This window comes from Petromyzon marinus, chromosome 62 (assembly GCF_048934315.1).
Source record: "Petromyzon marinus isolate PM22_M1 ecotype Great Lakes invasive population chromosome 62, UKy_Petmar_22M1.pri1.0, whole genome shotgun sequence".
In the NCBI taxonomy this organism is placed as follows: Eukaryota; Metazoa; Chordata; class Hyperoartia; order Petromyzontiformes; family Petromyzontidae; genus Petromyzon; species Petromyzon marinus.
The window spans coordinates 1,034,862-1,059,960 of record NC_133728.1 but is presented as its reverse complement, the minus strand read 5'-3'; the positions used below and the strand labels follow the sequence as shown (position 1 = coordinate 1,059,960).

The 25,099-nt window shown below is 56.4% G+C and overlaps 1 protein-coding gene across 1 annotated transcript in view; it reads right to left on the bottom strand.

Moving 5' to 3' along the window:
* LOC116955846 (serine/threonine-protein kinase SIK3-like) overlaps positions 1-22,844 on the bottom strand; it is a 91,195-nt gene extending 68,351 nt beyond the window's left edge. The window contains 1 exon segment of the mRNA XM_076053747.1: positions 22,038-22,844. Within this exon segment, the coding sequence (XP_075909862.1) occupies positions 22,038-22,412 (375 nt within the window). The 5' untranslated portion in view covers positions 22,413-22,844.
* Positions 22,845-25,099: the final 2,255 nt, after the last annotated feature.

Below are 25,099 nucleotides of genomic sequence, written 5' to 3'. Positions count from 1 at the left end.
CGGACTCTCACAGAGACCCCGCGGACTCTCACAGAGACCCCACAGACTCTTACAGAGACCCCACAGACTCTCACAGAGACCCCGCAGACTCGCACAGAGGCCCTGCAAACACGCACAGAGACCCCACAGACTTTCACAGAGACCCCACAGACTCGCACAGAGACCCCACAGACTCTCACAGAGACCCCGCGGACTCTCAAAGACCCCACACAGAGACCCCGCAGACTCTCACAGAGACCCCGCAGACTCTCACAGAGACCCCGCAGACTCTCACAGAGACCCCGCAGACTCTCACAGAGACCCCGCAGACTCTCACAGAGACCCCGCAGACTCTCACAGAGACCCCGCAGACTCTCAGAGACCCCACAGAGTCGCACAGAGACCCCACAGAATCGCACAGAGGCCCGCGGACTCGCACAGAGGCCCCGCAAACTCGCACAGAGGCCCGCAGACACTCACAGACCCCACAGACTCTCAGAGACCCCGCTGAATCTCACAGAGACCCCACAGACTCTCACAGAGACCCCGCAGACTCGCACAAAGACCCCGCAGACTCGCACAGAGACCCCGCGGACTCTCACAGAGACCGCGCGGACTCTCACAGAGACCCCACAGACTCGCACAGAGGCCCCGCAAACTCGCACAGAGACCCCGCAGCCTCTCACAGAGGCCCCGCAGACTCTTACAGAGACCCCGCAGACTCTCAGAGACCCCACAGACTCTCACAGAGACCCCGCACTCACAGACCCCGCAGACTCTCACAGAGGCCCCGCAGACTCTCACAGAGACCCCGCGGACTCGCACAGAGACCCCGCGGACTCTCACAGAGACCCCGCGGACTCTCACAGAGACCCCGCGGACTCTCACAGAGACCCCGCGGACTCGCACAGAGACCCCGCAGACTCTCACAGAGACCCCGCGGACTCTCACAGAGACCCCGCGGACTCTCACAGAGACCCCACAGACACTTACAGAGACCCCACAGACTCTCACAGAGACCCCGCAGACTCGCACAGAGGCCCTGCAAACACGCACAGAGACCCCACAGACTTTCACAGAGACCCCACAGACTCGCACAGAGACCCCACAGACTCTCACAGAGACCCCGCGGACTCTCAAAGACCCCACACAGAGACCCCGCAGACTCTCACAGAGACCCCGCAGACTCTCAGAGACCCCGCAGACTCTCACAGAGACCCCGCAGACTCTCACAGAGACCCCGCAGACTCTCACAGAGACCCCACAGACTCTCACAGAGACCCTGCAGACTCTCAGAGACCCCACAGAGTCGCACAGAGACCCCACAGAATCGCACAGAGGCCCGCGGACTCGCACAGAGGCCCCGCAAACTCGCACAGAGGCCCGCAGACACTCACAGACCCCACAGACTCTCAGAGACCCCGCTGAATCTCACAGAGACCCCACAGACTCTCACAGAGACCCCGCAGACTCGCACAAAGACCCCGCAGACTCGCACAGAGACCCCGCGGACTCTCACAGAGACCCCGCGGACTCTCACAGAGACCCCGCAGACTCGCAGAGGCCCCGCAAACACGCACAGAGACCCCACAGACTTTCACAGAGACCCCACAGACTCTCACAGAGGCCCCAGACTCTCAGAGACCCCACACAGAGACCCCACAGACTCGCACAGAGGCCCGCAGACTTGCACAGAGGCCCGCAGACTCGCACAGAGACCCGCAGACTCGCACAGAGACCCCACAGACTCGCACAGAGGCCCCGCAAACTCGCACAGAGGCCCGCAGACTCGCACAGAGACCCCACAGACTCGCACAGAGGCCCCGTGAAACTCGCACAGAGGCCCGCGGACTCGCACAGAGGCCCCGCAAACTCGCACAGAGGCCCGTAGACTCTCACAGACCCCACAGACTCTGAGACCCCGCTGACTCTCACAGAGACCCCGCTGACTCTCACAGAGACCCCAGACTCTCACAGAGACCCGCGGACTCTCACAGAGACCCCGCAGACTCGCAGAGACCACAATCACATAGCGGCCCACAGACTGGCATTGCGACCACAAACTCAAAGATCCACAGACTCACATAGTGACCCATAGACAAGTAATTATTTTAGGTTGAAACAACCCACCGATGCACAGAAAAAAATACACAGACACTTACACAAAAAGACACTCGCAGTCAGACTCACACACTCACTCGGACACAGGGACTATGTCCACCACGTTATTAGCCCTAAACTGTAACTACACGGCAGCCTTTGTCTCTCTCCTCCACACCATCTCCCCTCCCCCTCCCAGACCTGGCATGAGGAGGAAAGTGCGTCACTGAGATCAATGCTGCCACGGCAACCGTCGCCATGGCGCCCACTCCCTCACTCCCGCCCGCCCGCCACTCCTCAAGGCACGCTGGACCGCTCCACTGTGCGGAGAGCGAGCGCCAGCCGTGGTGCCGGGGGTGGGGGTTGTAAAGGAGGTGGTGGTGGTGCTGCTGCTGATGATTAGTGGGGTGGTGGTGATGATTAGTGGAATGGTGGTGATGATTAGTGGGATGACTGTGGTAGCTGTGACAATGGAGGCGATGTTGGTGGTCGTGGTAGCAGTGGTGGTGTTGATTGGCGTGGTGGTCGTTATGATGGTATGGATGCTGACGGCAATCATGGTGCGACTCCCCAGATGAACGAGGGCCTCCAGCCCCTGTTAAATGACGGGCCTCGTTCACTATTCACACGGGGAGGAAACCAGACCACCCCTAGAACAGCCGCGCGCGAGGGTGCAACGTTCTATTCCCGTACGGATGGAAATGGATGGAGATTACCCCACCTGCTGTACCGCCTTCTACTGGCGAGGCAGGGGTTACGGCTCCTCCTTGACAGAGCTTCACAGCCCATCTGCACATGATCCACCAATCCTGGCCGACACAGTGCTGACTTACAGGCCACAAACCACCACCCAGATAAATGGCGGAGCGGTCACGGCAAGGGGTAAGGGCATGGTAAAAAAAAAAGTATTTTATTTTACCAGGTAAGGCTCCCCCCCCGAGCTACCGTGTAGCTCTTTATCAGAAGCGACCTGGCTACCCCAAAATGAAAGCTCAACAACAAAGTGGCTCATCGTCATCATGTGGATTATTTTTAACAGCAACCAAATGCAGTCGACTCTCGATTGCCCCCCGTGCGGTTTATCCGATTTGCGGATTTACTGCGCACCTGAGATTGACAAATTCATAACGCGTGGATTTTCCCTCGGGGCCCAAATTAATCATCTACACGCAGCAATGCATCGTCATTCTTGGAAATATTTATTACAAGGACATGTGTCCTTAAACCGAAAAAATACGTTTCTCCGGTTAATCCGAAATGCACGCAATCGCCTCCACAGTACAGTAGTTGCAATATCATTACAAAAGTGGGTGGCGGAGTTTGATTGATGTTGATTGGCTGTGGCTCTGCCGCCATCCACCCAGTTGGCCGAGGTCTTCTGGTGGGCAGGGGCCAGGAAAGTGACCATTGCCGAGCACGCACATCACCGATCCATCGGGGGGGGGGGGGGGGGGGGGGGGTCGATCGCTCACTATTCGTTCTAAAATCGAAAGAGCAACAATCAAAACCGTCGGCTGTGTTTCATTTAGAACCAAGTATCCCATCGTTTGCGAGGTTTTAATTTTTGATAAACTGTGCGACGGCGGAGAAACGGAAGCGTCGCGTCGTCATTTTAACTTCGGTTTTTGACACGGAGATCCGTGGAAAATGGTTTAATATTTTTGGATTATCGTCGATTTCGATTTATCCTGCGGCCGTCCTCCCCGTCACGAGCGCGGAATAATTATCCAGAGTCGACTGGACTCGATTCTAAAACGTGGGAAGGAAAAACCGGAGGACGCGGAGGAATATCCACGCGACGAGGGGGAGAGTCGCTACCCTCGACCGATCGTGGACCAGGGCGGTCACTTGAAGGAAGAGAAATTATCTCAGGACGTAGTTCTGCGGTGTCTACTTTCCGCGACACATTCTCTAGGATAAAAGCGATGCAAATCAGGATTTTAAAATATGTGCGGGTATAAAATAAATTTCACGTTTTAATGAACACCCGTAGGCCTAAACCACAATCTCGCGTGAGTAAGGAACTGCGTTCAGCACGAGACCACCCTGCTCTGTGCTTCACACGCGATGAGCCACTCCCCTCTCATCTCACATTTTAAAAGGGGGCACACCCCGGCGGCAGCTGTCCCTGTGCATCAGTCTGCCATTAGGGGACGATGATCGGTGATGTCGACCCCAACCCAAACACCACGCGGCCCAGACCTCAACACCACGCGGCCCAGACCCCAACCCCAACACCACACGGCCCCAACCCCAACACCACACGGCCCAGACCCCAACCCCAACACCACACGGCCCCAACCCAAACACCACACGGCCCAGACCCCAACCCCAACACCACACGGCCCCAACCCCAACACCACACGGCCAAGACCCCAACCCAAACACCACACGGCCCCAACCCAAACACCACGCGGCCCAGACCTCAACACCAAGCGGCCCAGACCCCAACACCACACGGCCCAGACCCCAACACCACACGGCCCAGGCCCAGACCCCAACACCACACGGCCCAGGCCCAGACCCCAACACCACACGGCCCAGGCCCAGACCCCAACACCACACGGCCCAGGCCCAGACCCCAACACCACACGGCCCAGGCCCAGACCCCAACACCACACGGCCCAGACCCCAACACCACACGGCCCAGACCCCAACACCACACGGCCCAGACCCCAACACCACACGGCCCAGACCCCAACACCACACGGCCCAGACCCCAACACCACACGGCCCAGACCCCAACACCACACGGCCCAGACCCCAACACCACACGGCCCAGACCCCAACACCAACACCACACGGCCCAGACCCCAACACCAACACCACATGGCCTAGACCCCAACACCACGCGGCCCAGACCCCAACCCCAACACCACGCGGCCCAGACCCCAACACCAACCAGCTGACCCCAACACCAACCAGCTGACCCCAAAACTACCCAGCTGATCCCAAAACTACCCAGCTGACCCCAAAACTACCCAGCTGATCCCAACCCCAACACCACCCAGCCTTCACCCCAACCAGCCCTGACCCGAACTCTGATCCACAACTGCAGCCCCAACTCGTGAGAATGCTGCTGCTGGTAAAGACATTGCTCTTTACACTGGTGATGCCGGTCTTAATGCTGATGATGCTGCTGGTAACGACCTTGCTCTTTACACTGGTGATGCCGGTCTTAATGCTGATGATGCTGCTACTTCTGCTGATGATTCTGCTGGTAACGACATTGCGCTTTACACTGGTGATGCTGGTCTTAATGCTGATGATGCTGCTACTTCTGCTGATGATTCTGCTGGTAACGACCTTGCTCTTTACACTGGTGATGCCGGTCTTAATGCTGATGATGCTGCTACTTCTGCTGATGATGCTGCTGGTAACGACCTTGCTCTTTACACTGGTGATGCCGGTCTTAATGCTGATGATGCTGCTACTTCTGCTGATGATTCTGCTGGTAACGACATTGCTCTTTACACTGATAATGCCGGTCTTACTGCTGATGATGCTGCTACTTCTGCTGACGATGCTGCTGGTAACGACATTGCTCTTTACACTGATGATGCCGGTCTTACTGCTGATGATGCTGCTACTTCTGCTGATGATTCTGCTGGTAACGACATTGCCCTTTACACTGGTGATGCCGGTCTTAATGCTGATGATGCTGCTACTTCTGCTGATGATGCTGCTGTTAACGACTTTGCTCTTTACACTGATGATGCTGGTCTTACTGCTGATGATGCTGCTACTTCTGCTGATGATTCTGCTGGTAACGACATTGCTCTTTACACTGGTGATGCCGGTCTTAATGCTGATGATGCTGCTACTTCTGCTGATGATTCTGCTGGTAACGACATTGCTCTTTACACCGATGATGCCGGTCTTAATGCTGATGATGCTGCTACTTCTGCTGATGATGCTGCTGGTAACGACATTGCCCTTTACACTGATGATGCCGGTCGTAATGCTGATGCTGCTACTTCTGCTGATGATTCTGCTGGTAACGACATTGCTCTTTACTGATGATGCCGGTCTTAATGCTGATGATGCTGCTACTTCTGCTGATGATTCTGCTGGCAACGACATTGCTCTTTACACTGATGATGCCGGTCTTAATGCTGATGATGCTGCTACTTCTGCTGATGATTCTGCTGGTAACGACATTGCTCTTTACACTGGTGATGCCGGTCTTAATGCTGATGATGCTGCTACTTCTGCTGATGATGCTGCTGGTAACGACATTGCTCTTTACACTGATGATGCCGGTCTTAATGCTGATGCTGCTACTTCTGCTGATGATTCTGCTGGTAACGACATTGCTCTTTACACTGATGATACCAGTCTTACTGCTGATGCTTGCTTTTGCCGTTGCTGCTAATAATACTGCTGCTACGGATGCTGCTGCTGGTTCTGATTATGTTTCTGATGCTGCAGCTGCTGCTGCTGCTTGTGTTAGCCCCACTGCTGCTCATGCTGCTCTTGCAGTGAACAGTGCTGCTGCTAAAGCTGCAAATGGATGCGCTACTGCTGATGCTGCTGCAGTTAACACTTTCTGATGATTTACTTCTGCGGTTTTTGATGCTGCTGCTGCTGCCACTCATGCGGCTGCCGACGATGCTGACGATTTTGCGGAACGACAGAGGGAAGGGGGGAGATGGTGTGTGTGAGAGAGAGCGAGAGAGAGACCACAGGAGCAGCAGTAGCTCATTAAGAAGCCTCACTGCTCACATATTTAATCAAATGTCAGCCGACCGAGGGGACACACCGACAAAAATCCCCCCCACCCCACCGTTCAGCCTCAACAGACTGTTGGGGCAAGTGGCGGTGTTTACACACCGCACCAGGTACTAGTTTTGAGGCCGAGTCCACCTAGGGGCGACCCAGGACCGGTTCAGATAATCACTGCTGTTGGCCGTGGCCGAGAATCAAACTGGGTTGTGGGCGTTCGGCGCACCACGCCAACCGCTGCGCCACCACTCCACGAGACCCCGGGGGTTGTGGGTTCACCGACTGAGACGATCGACAGCTGTGCACGCAGTCTCGCACACAGTCGCACAGTCACAGTCTCACTCACACACACACAGTCACACAGGCACTTTAACACCAAGGCTTTCGCGATAAATATCATCCAAAGCAGATTTTTTTTTGGGCATAAATATATAAATGTGGTGTCGTTAAAACCTGCCACCAGGGTTGGTCACGTAAACAGAACGTGCCAATTCGTTAACCAATGCAGCAACACCGGTGTGTTGGAGAGCCAAGCCACAACATTAACAATCCGAGCTACTCGGTCACACAGTCGCACTCATCAGCACCGGTCTATCCCCCCCCTGCTGTTCCACGTCACAACCCACGTCGACTCCTGCACGCGAACACAACCCCATCGCGCTCCAGCGTCGCCACGGTGGCCGGCGTTCCCTCCTTTGGCTGCCACTCCATCGCCAGCCTCGCCCCCATCCCATTCCGTGGCCGGCCTCGGAGCAGCGTCCCGCGTCACAGCCCTTCCCCCGCCCGCACCTCCCAATTAGCACCGTTGGCTCCGTACGGTGCGAGAGAAGTTCAAAGTACACACGCACACACACACGCACGCACACACACACGCACGCACGGACACACACACACGCACGCACGGACACACACACGCACGCACGCGCGCACAGTGCGCCGATTTTGACTCGACGGCCACAGTGAGATGCCTCCGAGTCAAGTTGGATTCTCTGCTGGGCATCTGTGTAAAGTAAAAAAAAAAGCAGCTTTATAGCTCATCGGATTCCTCCAGTGGGAAAATACATTCTGATTGTCTATCACGTGCGTTCCTCTTTCCCGCGTATAGCTACAAAGACAAAGACCCCCTCACCCGTACGGCGTTAACGGACTGCGAACGTGCTGTTGGCAAGTAGCAGCGCCTACGAAGGCCTAGAGAGCCATAAACACACTAGGAATAAAACACACACACAGCAAAACTATCACACGGTCGAACACTCGCAATCTCACACACAGACAAAGATCCCCCGTGTAGCCTGTAACAGACTGTTGGGGCAAGTGCTGTTAGAGCATGGTACAAGAGGGGGCTGGCCAACACCACGCTCGGCCGCCTTTGTCTCCCCAGTGACGATGTTTACCCCACCAAACCAGGTACTCATTTGAGGCCGAGTCGACCTAGGGGAGGCCCAGCACCGGTTCAGACAATCGCCAACGGTGTTGGTGGCCGTGAGCGGCAATCGAACTCGGGTCGCCGGGTTCTAAGTGCGGCGCGCTAACCGCTACACCACCGCTCCCCCCCCCCACACACACACTCGCTTTCACACACACACGCACGGAACGTTCTGCATCGCTCTCCCGAGCCCACACTCACAAACGCGCACACACTTCCGTGCACGAGACAAAGATCCCCCGCGTAGCCTTGGCACAGCGACGGGGCAAAGTGCTGCCGAGCGAGGAGGAGCGCCCACGTTAGGCCGGCGAGGCACACGAGGTGGGGCGGTGGGCGATGGGAAGGCGCCACGGACCGGGCCGCCTCCCGCCTCACTCACCGGCGAGCGGCGGTTACGCACGCCGCAAAAACCCCCGGAGCTTGCGTGCGGCCCAGCCAGAAACGAAACTTGGGTCGCCGGCTTCGTCACGGCGCCAACCGCAACGTCCACCACCCCTCCGCGCCGGGTCAACAGAATGTCGGGGCGAGCGCCGTTAGCGAGCGACGGCACCCATGAAGGCCGAGCGCCGTGGCACGCGAGGGGGCGGGTGGCCAACACCACGCCCGGCCGCCTTCGTCTCCCCGGTGGCGATCTTCACACACCGCTCCAGGTACTCATTTGAAGCCGAGTCGACCTAACGTGGAGGCCCGGCACCGGTTCAGGTAATCGTCACCGGTGTTGGTGGCCGTGAGCGGGAATTGAACTCGACTAGAGCACACGCTCTAGTCGTGGCTCCCCCACGCTCGCAGACAAACCCTGTCACACACACACAACCCATCGCTCTCTCGCTCTCTCCCACACACTCTCTCGCGTGCACCATAACACTCTCTCACAACTCTGTCCCACTCTCACACACTAGCCACATCCCTGTGGCACTGATTACATAACACTCTAGCCCTCCCCTCCCCCACCATCTTCCTCCTCCTCATCACCATCCACCACCGCCGCCTCATCACCATCCACCTTTCTCTCCATCTCTCGCTCCGTTACCCTCCTCCACGCGCTCCTCTCTCCGCTACCGGCAGCGAAGCCGTGCAGGGAGCCGCGCGTGAAAGAAAGCAACTCAGAACCACCACAACCACCGCAAACACCAAAGACAAAGATCCACGTATATCCATAAAAGATATCATCAATATCATAAGAGACAAGATCAATAGCGTTATTAGCAGCAAATGTTAAGTTTATCTGCATCAGCAGCATCTTGAGTATATCTATAATATCATCAGCAGCAGCAGCATTATAACCACAATCACTCAAATTACCATCAATCAATAACGACATCAGCGTCACCAACACGGTAACCAGCAGCCGCGGCACGAAGAGTCAGCAGCAGCAGCGGCAGCAGCAGCACCATCATCGTTGTCATCATGTCGACTCCACCACTGACGGCGACGACAATGAAGACGATAAAGATGATGACGACGATGACGACGCACGAGGCAAGCGAATTGCATCTCAGCTGCACGCAACTGACAGGGCACCCCCAGCGGCAGCTGCCCCTGCGTGGAACGAGGAGGCTGGGGGCACCCGGCCGGCGTGCGGCCATCGGTCTGCTGCCAGTACGGGAGGGAGTGGCGATTGCTGCCGTGTGTGGCGAGGAGATGTCGACTACCTCGCCCGGTATACAGGCGGTCGTGGGTTCGATCCAGACCCTGACGCCTGCTGCTGCTGCTGTATATTGGGAGTTTGCGTGTCTCTCTCATCATCATCACGGTGGCTAGGAGATGTCGACTACCTCGCCCGGTATACAGGAGGTCGTGGGTTCGATCCAGACCCCGACGCCTGCTGCTGCTGCTGTATATTGGGAGTTTGCGTGTCTCTCTCATCATCATCACGGTGGCTAGGAGATGTCGACTACCTCGCCCGGTATACAGGAGGTCGTGGGTTCGATCCAGACCCTGACGCCTGCTGCTGCTGCTGTATATTGGGAGTTTGCGTGTCTCTCTCATCATCATCACGGTGGCTAGGAGATGTCGACTACCTCGCCCGGTATACAGGAGGTCGTGGGTTCGATCCAGACCCCGACGCCTGCTGCTGCTGCTGTATATTGGGAGTTTGCGTGTCTCTCTCATCATCATCACGGTGGCTAGGAGATGTCGACTACCTCGCCCGGTATACAGGAGGTCGTGGGTTCGATCCAGACCCTGACGCCTGCTGCTGCTGCTGTATATTTGTAGTTTGCGTGTCTCTCTCATCATCATCACGGTGGCTAGGAGATGTCGACTACCTCGCCCGGTATACAGGAGGTCGTCGATTTGATCCCGACCTCGACGACGCCTGCCGCTGCTGTATATTTGGAGTCTTTGTGTCTCTCTCTCTGTGGTCGCGTGGATTTTTCCTCCGGGTCCTCCGGGTTTTCCCCTCCACATGTGGAAACGTGCATCACACGTTCAGAGCGTTTGGCTGCGATCAATTTCCACGTGTCGATGATGATGATGATAAGCCACTTTGTTGAGCTGCCATATGTGACGGACAGGCCACTCCTGAAAAAGAGCTACACAGCCAATTGGGGCCTTACCTGGTAAAATAAAATACAAAGTAAAAAGTAGCACGGCACTCCACACGGTCCACGCGCAGACCACGGCCGCGGCGCTAACCGGGGCGGCACGCCGGGTTAGAACCACAACGAGTGGTTGTCGTCGCTGCCGGGTTTCAGGATTAGAGGCATGAACGGTACTCCCAATCGTGGAGAACCGGTCCGAAGCACGCCCAACTAATTTGTGTTTAAACTCAAGTATTGTAATGTTGCCAGGCAAGGCACCAACAAGCTGCTGTGGAGCTCCTTTCCAGAAGAGACCCTTGGCAATCGCAAATGACAGCTCAAGTGACGGCTTATCATCATCATCATCATCACGTGGGAATTTATAGCAGCAAACAAAAACTCTCAACTGGCACTCCAATCATGGGAACCGCCCCCCCCCCCCACGAGTCTCAATGATGACTCCGATCCAGAGACCGGTTATTTAATGAGACACTGATCCTTGATGAACCCTTCCCGTCACGATGACGTACGTTAGTGTGTGTACGTCATCAGTTTTCATCAGAGATTCCGTCACGATGACGTACGTGTGTGCGTACGTCGTCGGAACGGAAATTGGAATTAAAAACCTCAATGAAACAACTTAAAACCGGAAGACGTAACCCGAGGCCCGCACAAGGAAGGCCACGCGAGAGGTCGTGCGTGTGGGACAGTTTTGGTGCCGCTGGTCGTGTCGCTACGCTTCTCTGCGGTGAGTAACGTCGTCTTTAAAATCTAACGACGCCTCTCCGAATAGAATGAACGCCGGGCGGCTTCGCGTGTTCGAGAGATTCGGGACACCCACCACCATGCAAACCTGCAGACGTCTCGGAACACGGGAAAGGGTTAAAAATAAAAAGACTTTTAAAGTTTGAGCCACGCAAGCCGCTGCACTGGAGCACTCCCAGTCAAACCGAGACTGCTCTGAAAGTCTCTTTTTGACGCGGAAGCTCCAAGAATCGGACCGACCGTGAAGCCCGGCGTCACGTGACTCTGGAGGGGTGGGGGGGGGGGAAGTTGTGTAAAGGCGAGCGTTGCGCGACGCTCCGTCAGAGTGCGCTCGGTGACGCACGGCTTCTCGCCCCAATTCACACCGAGCCTAAGCTACTTAGCGCTGCTCCCATCCCCCGAGACGGGACAATCCGCAATCGCATCAAGAATCATCGACGACGGGCGGCCGTGTCGGTGGTCGGGCGGTGGCTCAAGGGGGCGGGAGAGGTGGAGCCGGCACCACCGAGAGCCATAGACCTGCACAGAGAGCTACGTACTTGCAGCGAGCCATAGACTCGCACAGAGACCCACAAGCTTACAGTGGCACATAGACTCAGAGTCGCCAATAGACTCACACGGAGACACGCGCGAGTCTCTCATTGGCATCAGTGTCAGCACATGGGTCTCTGTGTACTCACACCGAGACCCATGATGGACACTCAGAGACCCAAAGATGTACATAGCGCCCTATGACTTCCTCTCGGGAAACTAAATATGCCCATTGTCCTGTAAGGCGGTGAGATGCGGTCTCATGCACATGCCCTATAAACCAACATTGTGCTGTAGACTCATAGAAACACGGATACTCGGAGACCCGTCGAGTCATATCGCGACCCATGTAATCATGTACAGACACAAAGTTACACAGACCCATGGATTCACGCAGATACCTCCGATTAGCAGAGACCCAGAGCCTCATCACGCAGAGACCCAGAGCCTCATCACGCAGAGACCCACAGACTCGCTCAGAGGCTCACAGACTCCCGGACACATTATGCGGTTACATTTACACGCAATCTAAACCCACATTGCGCTGTACTGTAGAACCTCGTAGACTCGCAAAGACTCAGAGTCGCATAGAAGAGCCGAGGACTCGCGAGCACACGAGGAGATGGGGGGGGGGGGTGGGGTCACATGTGGGCACTGTGGAGGGCGCGCACGTTGTGCTGTCCACGTTGCCGTGACGGGGCCGTGGGTGTGTCTGGAGACCGGGGGTGACTACGACCATCAACAGCAGCAGCAGGGACTGGCGCTTTATTCGTTCAGCCGGGAAGGCCCCGTGGAGCCGGGCGGCCGCTCCCGGGATGACCACGGCCCCACCACCTTTGGCAGTGGTGGCAGTGGCATAGAGATCCACAGTCGCAGACATCCACAGAGACCCAAACAGTTACGTAGACATCCATCGAGATAGATAGGAGATACACGCAGTTATATAAATCCTGAGTTGCAGATATCCACAGACTTACACAGAGCTCCGTAGTGACAGAGAGCCAGAGAATTACGTAGACACTAGCACTCAGAATGTATTATTTCAGCTGCTAAGGCCCGTTGAGCTAAGCAGCTCTTGTGCGAGGACGTTGCGAGTCTCCACAAATAAACAAAGACAAAGATCCCCCGCGTAGCCTGTGACAGACCGCTGGGGCAAGCGCCGTTAGCGAGGGGCAGCGTCTACGAAGGCCGGCACGGCACACGAGGGGGTGGGCGGCCAGCAGCACGAGGGGCCGCCTTTGTCTCCCCGGTGGCGATGTTTTACACACCGCACCAGGTACTCATATGAGGCAGAGCCGACCTAGAGGAGGCCCAGGGCCGATTCAGATAATCGTCACCGCTGTTGGCCGTGAGCGGCAATCGAACTCGGGTCGCCGGGTTCGTAGCGCAGCGTAGCGCTAAGCGCTGCACGACCCGCTGCTCACAACCACCATCATTGGCGGCGACGTCACCACGGTGCCCGCTGGCAGGAGGTCACGGGACAGACCCAGGTGCCATGTGTTGACCGACTGAGATGACTGGCAGAAGCCACCAGGGCACGACAACCACCACCACCACCACCTTCCTGCTGCCCAAGACGCCAATAGCAAAACCGGCGTTAAAGATGGGCGAGACGAACCACACAAGTGAGAGATCATGCGCCGCAAACGGAGACGCAGGCGGCCACCACCGCCTCCAGCTCGAGGTGCTGTCTTCCCTTGGGGCACCAACCCCTGGGTGCCACTCCAATGCTGGTCTCAGTAACCAGAGCACTCCTCCTCCTCCACCCTGCACAGGTGTCCCACTGATCACTACCTCCTGCTGCTGCTCCTGCTGCTGCTATTCCCCAACCCGCAAATGCTTACCCAATCCTGCCGCGTCAACTGCGAGCACACTCAGTGTGTGCCTATACCACGGTGGCTAGGAGATGTTAACTACCTCGCCTGGTATACAGGAGGTCGTGTCTCTCTCTCTCATCATCATCACGGTGTCTAGGAGATGTTAACTACCTCGCCTGGTATACAGGAGGTCGTGTCTCTCTCTCTCTCATCATCATCATCACGGTGGCTAGGAGATGTTAACTACCTCGCCTGGTATACAGGAGGTCGTGTCTCTCTCTCTCATCATCATCACGGTGGCTAGGAGATGTTAACTACGTCGCCTGGTGTACAGGAGGTCGTGTCTCTCTCTCTCATCATCATCACGGTGGCTAGGAGATGTTAAATACCTCGCCTGGTATACAGGAGGTGGTAAGTTCGATCCCGACCCTGACGATGCCTGCTGCTGTATATTTGGAGTTTGCCTGTCTCTCTCATCATCATCACGGTGGCTAGGAGATGTTAACTACCTCGCCTAGTCTACAGGAGGTCATGGGTTCGATCCAGACCCTGACGATGCCTGCTGCTGTATATTTGGAGTTTGCCTGTCTCTCTCTCTCTCTGTAATCATCATCACAGTGGCTAGGAGATGTTAACTACCTCGCCTGGTGTACAGGAGGTCGTGGGTTCGATCCAGACCATGACGATGCCTGCTGCTGCTGTATATTTGGAGTTTGCCTGTCTCTCTCTCTCTCTCTAATCATCATCACAGTGGCTAGGAGATGTTAACTACCTCACCTGGTATACAGGAGGTCGTGGGTTCGATCCAGACCCTGACGATGCCTGCTGCTGTATATTTGGAGTCTGCGTGTCGCTCTCCCCGTGGTCGCGTGGATTTTTCTCCGGATCCTCCGATTTTTCCCCTCCACGTTTAGAATCAACATCACCACCACGCGTTTAGGGTATTTGGCTGCAGCTATAAACTTCCACACGTTGATGACGAGCAACTTCGCTGAGCTATCATTTATTGTGGAAAAGTCGCTTCTGACAAAGAGCTACCCAGCAGCTCATTGGGGCCTTACCTGGTAAAATAAAAAAAATAGTTTATAGCTTTAGATAACTTTAAGCTCTCATAACAATAAACTTGCCGCATGCAAGAAAACGGGTTTAAACCTCATCGACTGCATTACAAATGTTACTAGTGCTGGTAGTTGTTGGCCGTCTGACGCTTTTTGTATTTGGCCGATGGGCAACTCTGCTCTAAAGTAAATTAATAATGAGGCTAAACATTCCGTGCGGGAACTCGCACCGCAAAATTAGCAAATCAAAATGAAAGGGACACGGTAAATTAATTTAATTAAAAGTCATCCCACACACACACATTCACGCGTACGTTTGACAGCGCTGTAAATTATCCGCCGGCGCAGAGACAAATGTCCCCCGTGTAGCCTTAAGAGAATGTTGTTGGGGCAAGTGCTGTTCGTGAACAGCAGCACAGACCCGCCTCACATAGACAGACCACGGCACGAGGGGGTGGCGGCCAGCCCCATGCCCGTCCGCCTTTGTCTTCCCAGTGGCGATGTTTACGTCACACGACTAGAGAGAGAGATCACTTTGTGATCACTCTCATGACGAGAGAGAGAGATCACTTTGTGATCGCTCTCAGGACGAGAGAGAGAGATCACTCTCAGGACGAGAGAGAGAGATCACTCTGTGCTCACTCTCAGGACGAGAGAGAGATCACTTTGTGATCACTCTCAGGACGAGAGAGAGAGAGATCACTCTGTGATCGCTCTCAGGACGAGAGAGATCACTTTGTGATCACTCTCAGGACGAGAAAGAGAGAGATCACTTTGTGATCACTCTCAGGACGAGAGAGAGAGAGATCACTTTGTGATCACTCTCAGGACGAGAGAGAGATCACTTTGTGATCACTCTCCGGACGAGAGAGAGATCACTTTGTGATCACTCTCAGGACGAGATATATTTGTGATCGCTCTCAGAACGAGAGAGATCACTTTGTGATCGCGAACATCGGCTGACTTTTACATCTCAATTGGAAACTACAATTTAATTTTGGACTGCCTTTTGTTGTTGTGTTTAGTGTTGTTGTGTTTAGTGTTGTTGTGTTTAGTGTTGGTGTTGTCCTTGCCCCCCACACACTCCGACGAGCACGGCGAGCTACGTACGGCGCTAAAGAAGTTCAACATAGGTACACCACACTCTTTACTGATCTATTAATTTTAAAGATCTGGATAAAAAAATTAAAGTTTAAATTTTTTATCTACGCGACTTTACCGAAAGAACCAAAGAGCATGGATTCCTGCAGTCACGAAACCTTCAAATCAACATAGGTACATACGCCGTAATTACTGGCGACACGTCACGTTAATGAGATTGTGAATGTTGTCGTGGATTTACTAGTACAGCCACAACACAACCGTTGCGTGGCTGTACTAGTACACTATACACTACTATACACTACACTATACACTACTGTATACTACACTATACATTACTGGGGTCACCGGGTTCGTAGCGCAGCGCGCCAAAGCTGCTGCGCCACCACTCCCCCCCCAACTCCACGCACTCGCTCACTCTGTAGAACAGCGGGAGAGCGAACACACAAACTCCACACAGAGGCGGCCCGAGTTGGGAGTCGAACCCAGGTACTCCTTGCTGCGAGGCGCAAGCGCTACCACTTGGCCACCACCACCACGCTGCTGCCCGTGGTGATGACGATGTTGACGATTGATGACGATACATACTATCGCTACTCTTCATGCTATACCGATGACGATGATCCGTTTTTACTGCTCCGATGGCACTGCTGTTGCCGTTTCATTTAGGCCAGTGATGATAATAATCTGGTCCTAATGATGCTGCTGATGAGAGCACTGCTGATGCTACTGCTGCTCATCCTGCTGCTGCAGATGAACGACGTCACTGCTGCTGCTTGGAATTGGAACCCACGCTCTTCCGACTGTCATCATCGTCATCGCCTCCATCACCGCCATCTCAACTACACCGTGGTGAAGATGATGATGGTGGTGATCATCTGGCCTGTCGTCAATTATAATTTTAACTCTACAATTGGTAATTACAGTAATCACAATCACATTGATTGCAATGGTCATTTAGACAGCTAACAATGCTTGCGCAATTACAAATAATTAACCCCAGGTCTGACAGCGATGAGAGATAATCATTATGATGACGCCGATGGTGGTGGTGGTGATGATGGCGATGATGATGACGCTTGGGGTGAGTTGATTATGATGACCATGAAGATGGTGGCGATGAAAATGGTGAAGAGGACAATGATGGTGATGATCAGGATGGAGACGGCAATGTTGCGGTGCCAGTGTTAAACATGAAGGTGACAACGGTGACGATGATCATGATGACAATAATGCTGATGATCATGATGACAATCATGGTGATGTTGGTGGTAATAATGATAATAATGATAGTGGCAATGATGGTGGCAATGATGACGGTGACGATCATGGTGATGGTGACGATCACGGTCATGATAATGATAATGACGACGATTACGACCGTGTTTATTTTAACGGCGATGATGCAAACGACGCCGACGGCGTTGATTTACGACGGCGAGGAAGGTGGCGGCGGTAGCGATGAGTTTATGGTGTCGACAGCCAAAAGGGGTGGCCGTTTGACCCCGATCTGGACGTGAACCCATGTTTCTCACAGCCGCGAGAGGCCTTCGCCCAATGCGTCGTAAGGATGAGTAAATAAAAACGAAGCGGCCGTGGCGCTGACGCTACCGTTCCTAAGGGGGTGCAGAGCGATCATCGCACGCGGGAAAAGGCGTCTGGAGTCTCACAGTGGGGGGGGGGTTGGTGGTCGAGTTGCGGGATCCCCGACATCCGCTCGCGAGCGCGGGCACCGCCTCGCTCGTGAGATGTTAACTCCCTCGGTCGGTACACAGGAGGTTGCGGGTTCGATCCCGACCCACACGCCTGCTGCATATTTGGAGTTTGCGGTGCGTCTCTCCCGCTCTCTCTTTCCCCGGTGGTCGCGTGGATTTTTCTCCGGGGTCCTCCGGCTTTGTTCCCCTCCACAGTTTTAGAACTGACGTCACCACGCGTTTAGAGCCGTTTGCCTGCTATGAAGTTCCACGTGGCGATGATGATCGGCCACTTTGTTGAGCTATCATTTCAGATGGCCGGGGCGCTTCTGAAAGAGAGCTGCATGGCAGCTCAGTGGGGCCTTTACCTGGCAAAATAACAAAGAGTTTAGTTTGTGAACCAGAACGGACGGCTGGGCCACAGCTGGGCCATGCCTGCTGGGCCATGCCTGGGCCGCAGCTGGGCCACAGCTGGGCCACGCCATCAACGCCGGAGTGAGGGACCGAGGGCCGGCGCTCGTCTACCCATTGCGGTGTGTGCGGGACCCCAAGCCAGCGGTGGAAATTCCACATGCCTATGACGGGGGACAAGCGTCTCCACAAGAAAACTACCGTACAAGACTTGCCACCGAGGCACCGATGACCAAGCCGCTGATAAAGATCACCGCGATGATTCCGATCGCGACGATTACGGCGGAGACGAATCCGATCGCGCCATTAACGATGCCACCCACGATTCCGAGGGCGCCGACGACGCCGGTGGCGATGCCGACAAAGGACCGGGGATAAACCACGCCGCGTCCCTGCCGTCGGTGCCGCGAGGCATGCTCCGTCCACTGCTGGATGAAGGCCCCCCACGAGCCCCTTCCCCCTTTCCCCACCGTCGCCGATTCCGCCCGACCGCTCCATCTCCGCGGGGGACGAAAATCCGCCGGGGTCGGGAGCGCACACGCTCACCTCCACCCCCCCCGCCGTGCCAACGTTCCGTCACCCTGGGCTGCATTCCCGCCACGGGCCCCGCCACGGGGCCCCGCCACGGGGCCCCGCCACGGGGCCCCGCCACGGGGCCCCGCCACGGGGCCCCGCCACGGGGCCCCGCCACGGGGCCCCGCCACGGGGCCCCGCCACGGGGCCCCGCCACGGGGCCCCGCCACGGGCCCCGCCGATGTGCCAAATAGATGGCGGGCGGCCTGACACAGGCGTCCCCCCCCTTGTGCGCGTGGCACCGACGGAAGACCGTCGGTTCGAGTGTCACCCTCTCACTCCACCGAGGCGACGTGAATAACGTGACCGAGCTTCTCGCGCACACAATAGATCGGCGGGGTGGTGGTGACAACCGGGCTACATTTGGCCGCTCTTCCTGTGCGAGTTACAACACTCACCACCACCACAACTACGCCGCAGTGACGTCACTGGAGTGAAGAGCCACAGTAAAATAAGTAACAACACCCCCGCCCCCATCACTACTCACTCCATCTCAAACGGCGAGGCCACCAATCCTCCACCTCCTTCGTCGCCGGCACGCTTCGGCGAGGAAGTCACCCTACCACTCTACCCCCCCCCACCCCCGGGAGTGATGTTGGGGTTGCAGTCTCGTCAGGCGACCAATTCTGCTACCCCGCCATTCGCCACCAAGTGACGGTGACGTCACCACGGCGCCTGTGCCAGGCCAGGTGCACTTTGAGGCCATCACGTGAAGTGTCGACGGCTCAATGCTGACGGGAGGTCTCGGGGCAGACTCAGGTGCCATGGGTTTGGCCGACTGAGATGACCGAGAGATGCACACCAGCTGTACCCCCCCTACTGTGCCAGGCTAGGTGCAGGTCTCGGGACACCCAGCAAGTGCCATGGGTTTGGCCGACTGAGATGACCGAGAGATGCACCACCAGCTGTCTCAACTTGCTGCAGTTTAGCCACCCGGCGAAATCAAGAACCCCCCCCCCCCCGTATAGCCTCAGACTTCAGGGGCAAGTGCTGTTAGCACGGCACACGAGGGTTTGGGTGGCCAACACCGCGCCCGGCCGCCTTTGTCTCCCCAGCGGCGGAATCGCACTCGGGTGGCCGGGGTTCGTAGCGCAGCGGGCACGACCCGCTAACCCCCGCGGGCTTCACCGCGGACAGACGACCGCTGGCTCCCAGGTGAGAGTCGCCGCTCCTCTCTCACGACGAGGCCGAATCCACTCCACTGACGTCAGTGCAGTGCTGCCCCACTCTGCCGGGAGGGGGTGGTGGAGTCACTTAAACACGCAGAGAATCGGAGCGTTTTCATTTTGTTATTGCGGGGAGGAATCCGATGAGCTACAAAGCTCCTTGCTGCCCACCGGCGTACGGATTGGGTATCTCTCGCTCTCGTTAAGCGGAGGTTGAGGTGGGGCGTTGACAGCTCTTGTTAGACGTGGACTTGTTGACTCGTCACAGACACCACAGTCTAACCATCACCACCACCACACCAGTCTAACCATCACCATCATCATCACCACCACACCAGTCTAACCATCACCATCATCACCATCACCACCACACCAGTCTAACCATCACCATACCAGTGTAACCATCACCATCATCACCACCACCACACCAGTGTAACCATCACCATCATCACCACCACCACACCAGTCTAACCATCACCATCATCATCACCACCACACCAGTCTAACCATCACCATCATCACCACCACCACCACACCAGTCTAACCATCACCATCATCATCACCACACCAGTCTAACCATCACCATCATCACCACCACCACCACACCAGTCTAACCATCACCATCATCATCACCACCACACCAGTCTAACCATCACCACCACACCAGTCTAACCATCACCACACCAGTCTAACCACCATCATCATCATCACCACCACACCAGTCTAACCACCACCATCATCACCACCACCACACCAGTCTAACCATCACCATCATCATCACCACCACACCAGTCTAACCATCACCATCATCATCACCACCACACCAGTCTAACCATCACCACACCAATCTAACCATCATCACCACCACCAAACCAGTCTAACCGTCATAACCACGACCACCACCACCACGACGAGCATCATCACCACCTCCACAATAACAATCACCACCACCTCCACAACAACAATCACCACCACCAAAACCATCACCACCACAACCATCACCGTCGTTTAATGGGCCGCGGCTGGAGCTGGCTACCTTGGCCCTGGTGATGATCACCATCATCACCACCACCAAACCACCACCATCACCACCACAACCATCACCACCACAACCATCACCACCACAACCATCACCACCACAACCATCACAGTTTAATGGGCCGCGGCTGGAGCTGACTACCTTGGCCCTGGTGATGATCACCATCACCACCACCAAACCACAACCATCACCACAACAACCACCACCATCACCACCACAACCACCACCACCGTTTAATGGCCCGCGACTGGAGCTGACTACCTTGGCCCTGGTGATGATCACCATCACCACCACAACCATCACCACAACCACCACCACCGTTTAATGGGCCGCGGCTGGAGCTGACTACCTTGGCCCTGGTGATGATCACCATCATAACCACCACAACCATCACCACCACAACCATCACCACCACAGTTTAATGGGCGGCGGCTGGAGCTGACTACCTTGGCCCTGGTGATGATCACCATCATAACCACCACAACCATCACCACCACCACAACCATCATCACCACCACAACCACCACCGTTTAATGGGCCACGGCTGGAGCTGGCTACCTTGGCCCTGGTGATGATCACCATCACCACCACAACCACCACAACCACCACCACAACCATCACCACCACCAGTTTAATGGGCCGCGGCTGGAGCTGACTACCTTGGCCCTGGTGATGCTCACCACCATCACCACAACCATCACCACCACAACCACCACCACCACAGTTTAATGGGCCGCGGCTGGAGCCGACTACCTTGGCCCTGGTGATGATCACCACCATCACCACAACCATCACCACCACAACCATCACCACCACCACAACCATCACCACCACAACCATCACCACCACAACCATCACCACAGTTTAATGGGCCGCGGCTGGAGCTGACTACCTTGGCCCTGGTGATGATCACCACCACAACCATCATCACCACCACAACCATCACCACCACCACAACCATCACCACCACCACAACCATCATCACCACCACAACCATCACCACCACCACAACCATCACCACCACAACCACCACCACCACCACCACAACCACCACCACAACCATCACCACCACCACAACCATCACCACAACCACCACCACCGTTTAATGGGCCGCGGCTGGAGCTGGCTACCTTGGCCCTGGTGATGATGTGTGTCGCGAGCTTCACCACGGCGAAGTTCCCCTTGCCGATGGTTCTCTCGATCTCGTAGTAGCCGATCCGTACCGGCGCCGTTCTGCCCTGCAACAGCTGCGGCTGCTGTGGCTGTTGTTGCTGTGGCTGCTGCTGCGGCTGGGGCTGACTGTGGTGATGGTGGTGGTGGTGATGGAGGTGATGGTGAGGGGAAGTCGCCGTCGACGATGGTGACGATGTCGGCGGAGGGGATAGAGGAGGCGGCGGCGGAGGAGGCGGAGGAGGGTGGTGGTGGTGTTGGCCGTTGTTGTTGTTGTGGTGCTGTTGTTGTTGTTGGTGGTGAATTGGCGAAGCTGCCTTCTGCATGGCCGCCATTTTACCAGGGGGGAGGGGGGGGGGTGGTGAGGGGCGGGGCGCGGGGGGTGACGAGGGAGGGCGGCGGAGGAGGCGGCGGTGGTGGTGAGGAGAGGAAAAAAATCCCAAAGTCGTCGTCGTCTTCTTCTTCGTCTTCGTCGTCGTCTTCCCGCGGCGGCTGCGGCGGCTGCTCGCGAGGAGCTTCTAGCGGCTGGGGCCTCCCGGCGGCGAGACGCGCGGGGGTCCCCGCTACGAGTTGGTCGCCCTCTCCAGACGATGGCGGTCACATTTCACCGCGGATTGCGACGGATTGCGGCGGCGGCGACGACGGATTGCGGCGGAGACGGCGGCGGCGGAGACGGCGGCGGAGGCAGTGGAGGAGGCCCCGCGGGAGTGCGCGACTCGACTCCGGTCCGTGCTGTGGGCGACGCGCGGCGCCTTTATAGTGGAACCGGATCCTCACCCCTCCCGCCACACACACGCTCGTAGCCACGCCCACCTCTGCATCGCCCCTCCCCCTGACTCGTGGCTAAGCCCACCTCTCCCTAGCCACTCCCCCCCTCACTCGTCGCCAAGCCCACCCCTACATAGCCACTCCCCCTTTCACTTGTAACCACGCCCACCTCTTCCTCGCCACTCCCCCCTTCAATCGTAGGCACGCCCCATCCATATTCCTGGCCACGCCCGTCTCGCTCTGCCCCCTCCTACCGCCGCCATAGCTCAGCATAACCACGGAACCGGATCCCGAACTCAATGCAATTTGAAGGGGACCCCCCCCATAGCTTAACATGGGAGACGGGGATCCGGATCCATATAGTGAATGGAGGATCCGGATACTGATCCCGCCCCTCCCCCAGCCCCGCCCCGCCGCCCCGCCCCCGTGACGCGGTTTCCCGTTTCTTGTTATTCGCGCTGCGTTGAAATGAATGGGATCCGGATCCTCCTGTAACGTTCCAGGGCTGGAACCGGCTACGTATAAAACGTCGCAATCTCAAATTGTGGCAGGGCTCCTGAAGGTCTCTCGAGGCCCGTGCTGGATGGACCGCATCACTCCATCTCTTGTCCACCCCTGTCACTCACCCACTCACTCACCCACTCACTCAACCACTCACCCACTCACTCACTCACCAGGACACCCATCACTCCATCTCTTGTCCACCCCTGTCACTCACCCGCTCACTCACCCACTCACCCATTCACTCACCCACTCACCCACTCACCCACTCACTCACTCACCAGCACACCCATCACTCCATCTCTTGTCCACCCCTGTCACTCACCCGCTCACTCACCCACTCACCCACTCACTCACTCACAAATACACCCATCACTCCATCTTTTGTTCACCCCTGTCACTCACCCACTCACTCACTCACCCACTCATCAGCACACCCATCACTCCATCTCTTGTCCACCCCTGTCACTCACCCACTCACTCACCAGCAAACCCATCACTCCATCTCTTGTCCACCCCTGTCACTCACCCACTCACTCACTCACCCACTCACTCACTCACTCACCCACTCACTCACCCACTCACTCACCAACACACCCATCACTCCATCTCTTGTCCACCCCTGTCACTCACTCACTCACTCACCCACTCACTCACCAGCACACCCATCACTCCATCTCTTGGTCACCCCTGTCACTCACCCACTCACTCACTCACCCACTCACTCATTCACCCACTCACTCACTCACTCACCCACTTACTCACCCAGTCACTCACCAACACACCCATCACTCCATCTCTTGTCCACCCCTGTCACTCACCCACTAACTCACCCACTCACCAGCACACCCATCACTCCATCTCTCGTCCACCCCTGTCACTCACCCACTCACTCACCCACTCACCAGCACACCCATCACTCCATCTCTTGTCCACCCCTGTCACTCACCCACTCACTCACCCACTCACTCACTCACCCACTCACTCACCCACTCACTCACCCACTCACTCACTCACTCACCAACACACCCATCACTCCATCTCTTGTCTAGCCCCTGTCACTCACCCACTCACTCACTCACTCACCCACCCACTCACTCACTCACCCACTCACTCACTCACTCACCCACCCACTCACTCACTCACCCACCCACCCACTCATTCACCCACTCACTCACCCACACACTCACTCACCCACCCACTCACCTACTCACTCACTCACCCACCCACACACTCACTCACCCACTCACTCACTCACCCACCCACTCACTCACCCACCCACCCACCCACTCACTCACCCACTCACTCACCCACTCACTCACTCACCCACCCACTCAGCCACTGACCCACTCACTCACCCACCCGCCCACCCACACACTCACTCAACCACTCAATCATTCACTCACCCACTAACCCACTCACTCACCCACACACTCACTCACCCACTCACTCACCCACTCACTCACCCACTCAGCCACTCACTCACCCACTCACTCACCCGCCCAATCACCCACCCGCCCACCCACCCACTCACTTACTCACCCACCCACTCACCCACTCACCCACTCACTCACCCACTCACCCACTCACCCACTCACCCAATCACTCACCAACACTCCCATCACTCCATCTCTTGTCCAGCCCCTTGCACCCCTTCACCCACCCACTCACTCACCCACTCACTTACTCACTCACTCACCCAGTCACTCACCCACCCATCACTCCATCTCTTGTCCAGCCCCTGGCACTCACT